Genomic DNA, 7,287 nt, shown 5'->3' on the forward strand with positions numbered 1-7,287 from the left:
CCAAAGCTACAACTCTGTGACGGACATCACTCATATTCTTCTGCATAAAACCTGTAGTTTTGCCATTTGCACGACTCTCTCTGAACATGGTGGTTGATGTACCCCACAGCTCTGTGAACACCTACCCAGATGTGAGCACAGGGAGGATTTCTGCACTGTTGTGTTTAGAATTCTCCCTTGCAGCACCATGGATACCAGTCAGTCAGTGCCAAGGTTGGACCACCTCATAAATTCAGAAACCCTATAAATATTTGCTCATGTTCTGAGTTCAGCACTAGCATTTACATATCTAAAGGTGGTTTTGTGATTTATCTGCTTGGAAGCCAAGGACTTATTGCCCGGTGGGCTCAGCGTATAAACAGGTTTTTGCATAACACCGAGCAGCAAATTAACGCACGCCAAACATTTCCATTCGCCATTTGCAGCTAAATTTGAACATGAGCAACATGAACACTGAAAAATAAACGCTTCTTTGGCTGAAACAAACAGCAGTGACTGTACCATTCTAATGTCAAAGAGTCAAATCTTTTGCAAAGGTAAAAGAAAGATGCGTTCTAACAGCGTTGATGTCCAAACTGTGGATGTGGCTGTGCAGTGTAGCACATTCCTCCACACTCAATAAACTCAGCTAAATCAGTATGTCAAAGAGCAGACAGATAACACTAAGCTCTGACATAAATCCTAACCAGCTCTAAAATCTTTTCATGTGGCATTACTCACAGGCCATATTCGCTTAAGTACAGTAAACACTGTGACAGGTACTTTGAGCTGCTGGTTCAAGAGGACACAGGAAAGTGGATTGTGCTTTGAGGCTTTGGGGCCCAGTAGAAAAGAAAAACTCTTAAGTAAAAAAGCTGTCAGGAAGAATAAAGGTTTGCTTTAATGAAACATAAGCAGCGTGTGTGGAACCAAACCACCCAGAAAATGTTAAAACTGTTTGATTCTTGATGTCATTTTTCAGTGTTTCCCAGTTCTTTTTTCCCAACAAGCAAAAAAAAAAAATCAGAGAAAATGCGACAATTCCGTTTTGTTTATTTCAGGAGGAATGGGGAGTTAACGTATAACTGTGATTGCCTCATAGAAAAGTATGCCTGAGTAACACGGTTCCTTCCACAGCTTCCACACACTGGTGCTTTCTTTAAAACATAAGCTAACTGTAAATTCATTTGCTTCATCAGAACAATTTATTGGACTGAATTTAAATAAAAAATAATTTCTTATAATGTTCAAAAGGGGGAAAAAAACACAACAAAAAAATGTTGCTAAACTATATAAAATGATACCTCAAAAAATAAATAAGTCAAGAAGAACGGATAACATATCCTTTATGGATGAAGCAGATAGTGAAACAAAAAAATGAAAATAAGAAATAACCCTTTTTATGCCAAGTTTCACATGGAATCCATCTGATTGTCTTCAAGTTTGAATGTCCCAGAGATTGTTCAGTGGCCTAATGATTTTTTAAGCTCCACCCACACCTCGACAGAAGGAAACAGAGACGCACAGTAGTGGGTCACGAATCAAACATACCTCTCACATGTTGATTTTGCTGTGAATTCAGAGTTCTACAACAATGGGGGTGCATTTAAAATAACATTTTGTACTGTAATATAAAGACGTTACTTCTTTTATTTCTCTTTAGCATTGTCCACTTTTAACACCTTTTCATCTTAAACTACCGTTACACTCACTTGAATACATACATGGATTAGTCAAACTCATCAAGGTAACAAGAATTGTTCAGAGGTGACCTCACTCTCCACTTTGGCCTAATCTAGGTATAAACATGATGCAACAGTACATGATTGTATTGTGATTGGTATACAGTCTATAGTGAGTCAGGTAGTGTAGCCAGCAGTCTTGTTTTTGCAGCGTATGTCTTGTAACACAAAGGTCAGCAGGCCCACAGCTATTCTGGGTGTGCTTTGTTCAAACAAGCCATCCAACTGCTTTACATGTAAAGGAGGTTTAGAAGCTCTCCATTGAGAAAAGTACCTAAATGCTACCCAACAGCTGACAGCATTTCAATAGCAATAATTAGTCTGAAGGAGTTGATTCTTTACATTTTTAGTAAATAATGAAAAAAAAAAAATACTAGATGATGTTGTCATTTACACCTGTTTAAACCAAACTAGTTTCAGTCAAATACAGTAAGAGCTTTCAGTGAAAAACGTGCAGATTCGACACTACTATGCTGCAAAAATTGAGAGACAGAGGAAAAAACAGAAAAGAAGACATCAGAATGGTTTAACTTCTACTCTATATCGATATCTTTATTAACAATCATAGTCATGTTTTCAACAATGGAAGATTTATAAATATTTTTTCTAGTGATTCACTTGTGGCATGATTCCAGTTGTGGAAGAACAAAAAGAAAATTTAAACATCCTTAAAGAGTACAGCACTTTATGAAGCACTGGTATCCAATCAACAGCTTTTTCTTCAGAGAGGAAATCCATTTATGTACATGACGGCTTTCTTTTAAGAACCCAGATCTGGTTCTGTGCCATGGATGGGACAGATATTGAGTGCAGGGCAGATCCAGAAACCATCCACAGCAGGTCATCTGATTGATCATTTGGCCTGGAGTTTCCCTTTGTTATTTATTTTAAGGCGACACGATCCCAACACCAATCTGGACATAAATCTCTGATATTCCAGTCTCGGGTCAAGCTTACAGCGTGACTGAAGGTGGTTATATTCTTCTTTTCCCTCTATCCAAATCTTCTTGCATCAACTGAGAGAAGGGTAACAAGCGTTGTCCCTGAATACTTCCATACTAGCATCCACACAGAAGGGGGTCAGGGATTGTTGCCCTCCCAAAAGATTTATTGTACAGTAGAAGTTCAGGCTAAAGCCATGGCGCACCAGGGTTCGCCCCTCACTGATGCTACATCTGATGACTGGGTCAAGCCCACACTGTTGTACAGGCTGTCCTGTCCCGGGTACTTCACCGCTGTGCCAGAGCCTGGACCCTCCCCTGAGCTGGACAGCACAGAAGAACTGACCTGCAAGATCAGAACAAATGTTGGTATAGCAAGAAGTATCCATGTATAAAATAAGCAGCTGCTGCGTTTGCCACATGCATTACACCACACATCCTGAGAACACTCATCTTACTGTAATATAATGGTAACACATTTAGTCATCACCACAAAGCATCAGACAGCCTGCATGTGATCTTTGTACCAGAACACCTGCTGATTCATTACATGTGTAGGTCTAACAACATGGTATTCATCTTTGACAATGCATTCAGGTTTTGCCAAGTCAGATATGTTTCCTATTCTAATTTCTTTGATGCCCTAATAAAAATGGAGCTCAGGTCATTTTAATTGTATTTGTTAAAAAAAACTCTTACCCCTGACACCTGTGCAGAGGGGGAGCCGGTTTTCGAGCAATCTTCGGAATTGGATGAGGAGGTGGATGTGGGGGTCATAGAGACAGAGTTGTTATTTCCTGTTTAAAATGTGTAAGATATGTTGGTGAAATCATGTTATACAAAGCAATATTTCTGTATTTTTACTCACAGGCAGGGCAGCAATATTTGCCAGTAACCTACCAGAGGATCCCTTAGTTTTATTCAATGTTTTCGGTTTTCTTTTTCTTGTCTGGATTCCCTCTTTCTTCATGGCGAGCGGCCGTGGCACCTGCAGATTTGATCGTTTATTTTAAATTATTTTAAATAGTGATGCACTGGTAAATCGAATTACGTATTTGAAAGTAACATGAACTACAACGCTGACTCACCCCGTGTAATTTTGTGTAGAGTCCACATGCGTTACACACTGGTTCACCCTCCGCGTTTCTGCGCCACAAAGTGGTCGTGCTGGTTTGACAATTGGCGCAGGACAGGCCGATTCTCCTGGAAGTTGACTGATGAGATAAACATAACATCAAATGTGTTAATCTAATCAAATTTGAGCATTTCAAAGAAGAAAATATAGCCATGGATCTGTCAAGCCCAGATAATTTGGGAGTTAATGCGACAAGTTAAAAAAAAGTTTTAAATTGAAACCCATACTCCATTAATTAAATTGCAGTTTTACCATCCACATCCTATTTCCTAACAATAATATTATGATCTCTATTTAACTGGCTTTTAAATACTGCGTTTTACAAGATGCTAGTTTTAAGTGAGTTCATACATGATATTTAATTTCCTAGTAAAACTGTGCGTAATGTTGCGCGTAATGGCACCAAGAAAAGACATGCCCCTATTGTGGCCTGTTTAGATTAAATTACCTAACAAAAGCACTGAATAGGTTGAGTAACAGCTTAAGTGCCTGAAAAACTACGTTAAGAAATCGTCTCCAATTGTTATTTTAATCTAATTAAACCAGCGTCTTTAATTCCATTCAAACCAATTTATGAAAATTTTAAATAGACCTTTTCAGACCAAATTTCAAAATTTTCCAGCCTCTCACCAACTTAAATTCTCTTAGTGTTAACTGGTATATCATTATTAAAATTTTTGGTTAATGTGCATAATGATGTCATCAAAGTTGTCAACCCCCCACAGAAAGGTCAAATTGTGGTGTGTGGTGTATATCTCTTTTCATTTCAAATGATGAATCACTAGCTCATTGTATTTCCCCCATACAAGCGTTAAATACTATGAATATCACAGACGATCACCTCCTGTCATTGTTTGAAACAATTAAGCAGGAAATTGAGCGTTTAAGTGGTCCCCTGCTTACCGTCCGTTTCTGTGGTTTAATTAATGGCCGGCTCAGTCCGTTCATTTTGCTGTAAAGGCCGCAGGCGTTGCAGAGAAAGTGACCTGTGCCGTCGCGCCTCCACAGCGGCGTGGAGATGGAGCCACAATTGACGCACTCTCTACTCTCCGCCATCTCGTCCAGAATATCTGAAACTAAAAAGAAAGGATTAAATCAGCATAACGAACATGTTTTATACACGAAATCTGTCTGCTTTTTTCCCAAAGATTTAGCGTTTATCGGACAATATGTCATTTCAAATCAGATCCACAGAATCCATGAAATGGTTATTTTTTAGAATACAGATTTAGTAGTTTTAAACCGAACATACCTTTCATGTATTTATACTGTTCAGGTACTATTGCTTGAATACCCATAGAATTTTATATTAATGGTTATACATATTTTGGCCAGTGCTGGGCCAAAGAGGCACAACTTATTTTGGAGGAATGATACGCACTCTGTGTTACAGTCTAGATAAGTCATTTTTACACAGAGGATCAGGTTCTGGTTTCAGTTTTGGTGTCTTTTCTGAAGGTACCTCATCCGTTGCATGCCTAGTGGACTTTAATTATTTTTCTATTCTAGAGTGAAAATTAAAACTCTTTCATCACTTTGTCCGCGTCTTTGTATTTTTCTTACCTCCGTTTGGCCCTCGAATAAGGGGCGCGCCTCTGCTCTGCAAGGTATGCAACATCGTGTTATCGAAATGTCCCCCGGTCCAAGGCGAGGGCAGCTGGGAGAGCTGTGGTGTAACATACGGAGAGTATGGACTCGGGTAGGTCCCAGTGAGGGGCCGAGAAAGGCCGTACTGGTCTCTGCTGCTCACATTCAGCGTGTTGCTGTAGCCGGTGTCCCTAGGCGTGCCATTATTCATGGGCGGGCTTGGAGGGTAGTGGAACCGGCTGGAGGTGTGCGGGCTCCCGGTGCTGTATGAAGGGCTCTCCGGGGTGGACTGCGACCAGACAGAGTGGCTCGAGACTGCGTGGCTAGGCTGCGCAGAGCCGTTGGCTTGCAGATAAGAAAGACTGGGTATCATCGGACCCACCCGGGAGCTGGGTACATAGACAGGGGAGTTGGTGTTGGAGTGCATATAACCACCAGAGGAGGAATCATATCCAGTCTGGCTTTGGGCTGCGGCGATGGCCAGTGTTTGGTACATGTCGGTTGGGTCCACCAGCAAGCTCGCCTTGTGAGCTCCGCTGGAGAAGACGAGTTTGCTCCCCTGGTCTAAATCCGTAAAAAGTGGGATGTCCTCGGTAGTGGTCAGGGTGTTGTTATGGTGTCCGAAGTGCACGTAGGAGTGTAGTGATCTGCCGTCGGCGCGGCGATGGCCCAGTGCGTCAAGCTCGTTCGGAGGTGTCCTCAGCTCATCCGAGGTGGGACCCTCCCTCCTGCTGTCAGCGGGCAGGTAGGTTTGTTCAGCCGGTGACCCTGGGCTGCTGGATACTTCTCGCTTCACCATGGACCAGCTGTTTTCGCCCAGGTCCATCCAGGAGCAATTTCCATACACCGTAGTGGTTAAAAATGGTCAGGGAGTAATCCACCCTTTAATAACAAAGAATTGGAAAAGTTAGGAAATACGGGGAAGTACCGTTTACTCATGTGGATTTATGGCGAGTGAATTCAAAATGTGTCCCAAAAACATCCGGATAGAAACTCAGAATTATTCTGAAAATATGCCAATGCATCTCTGATGTTTCGCTTGTTTTCATTTTTAAAAGGAGCGCCATTACCACAGTTAAAAGCCACTAAAATATGAATCTGGACATTTCTGTCTCCTGTAACATCTCTAACGCTAATGAAACATTCAATCCATAGTGACTGCCATACGCCCATCAAGAGCTCTTAAGAGGCATGGATACATCCGTGTCAAATCTCTGTCCTCCCACCCACGCACAAGTACACACACACATAAAAGATAGGAAACAAAACGCAATATGTCTTCACAGCAAAAGAGATAACCGTTTGATAAGACCCAAAACAGATAAGAGCCGAGAGGCAGGCTGGGGCGATAAAACAATGCCCTGAAATGATGAGCCTGCTGTTGCTGCGCTCACCCCTACACCGCCAGATGTTTGAACCAGCTGTGCCATGATGGCGAAAAGACAGTAAGGGGGAAAAAGAAGAGATATTAGTCGTTTTTCACCACATACCTGCTAGTTGTGTGCCATAGGTCGCGCGCAAAGTTCCTAACAGTGAGTCGCTTCTCCTGGAAGTAATGGGAAACCTTAGTGCGCGCTGACGAGGTTTATGAGAGGAGGCGCTTCTGCTGGCCGCGGCAGCAGGAGGCGGGCCAATCATGAGGAGTGTGAGCTGCTGGGAACACAATGGGGGTGCCAGCCTATGGACTCCTCCAATCAATCACACAGAGAAACAGAAAGAAAAAGGCAGAGACTTAAAATAATTTGCAAATGCGATCATATTTATGAGAGTTTTGGACACAAATGGAGCTCCACCCCTTCTCAGCTGTTCTACTTTCCGATTTTATCAAATGTATTTCCTGATCAATATTTGTCTCATTGTGAGATAACTCTGTGCTTTTTGACAATTTAATTTAATGTAGTTT

The 7,287-nt window shown here is 41.7% G+C and overlaps 1 protein-coding gene across 1 annotated transcript; it reads right to left on the minus strand.

Moving 5' to 3' along the window:
- Positions 1 to 2,589: 2,589 nt before the first annotated feature.
- Positions 2,590 to 6,952, minus strand: gata6 (GATA binding protein 6). Its single transcript, XM_020591657.1, has 7 exons — positions 6,875 to 6,952; positions 5,361 to 6,266; positions 4,701 to 4,873; positions 3,751 to 3,876; positions 3,563 to 3,650; positions 3,362 to 3,459; positions 2,590 to 3,008 (listed from the first exon to the last, which is right to left on the minus strand). The coding sequence occupies exons 2-7, from the start codon at positions 6,208 to 6,210 to the stop codon at positions 2,847 to 2,849; spliced, it is 1,497 nt and encodes a 498-aa protein (XP_020447313.1). The 5' UTR covers positions 6,211 to 6,266; positions 6,875 to 6,952; the 3' UTR covers positions 2,590 to 2,846.
- Between the last annotated feature and the right edge of the window lie 335 nt (positions 6,953 to 7,287).

This window comes from Monopterus albus, unplaced genomic scaffold (assembly GCF_001952655.1).
Source record: "Monopterus albus unplaced genomic scaffold, M_albus_1.0 scaffold14.1, whole genome shotgun sequence".
Taxonomy (NCBI): Eukaryota; Metazoa; Chordata; class Actinopteri; order Synbranchiformes; family Synbranchidae; genus Monopterus; species Monopterus albus.

What these genes read in the sequence shown, in the direction of transcription:
- gata6 (XM_020591657.1), bottom strand. Translation starts at nt 6,210, where the DNA reads ATGGACCTGGGCGAAAACAGCTGGTCCATGGTGAAGCGAGAAGTATCC. An exon ending in TCTACACAAAATTACACGGG is followed by an intron (nt 3,651 to 3,750) that starts GTGAGTCAGCGT and finishes TCAAATCTGCAG; the next exon opens with GTGCCACGGCCGCTCGCCAT. An exon ending in CCTCTGCACAGGTGTCAGGG is followed by an intron (nt 3,009 to 3,361) that starts GTAAGAGTTTTT and finishes CTGATCTTGCAG; the next exon opens with GTCAGTTCTTCTGTGCTGTC.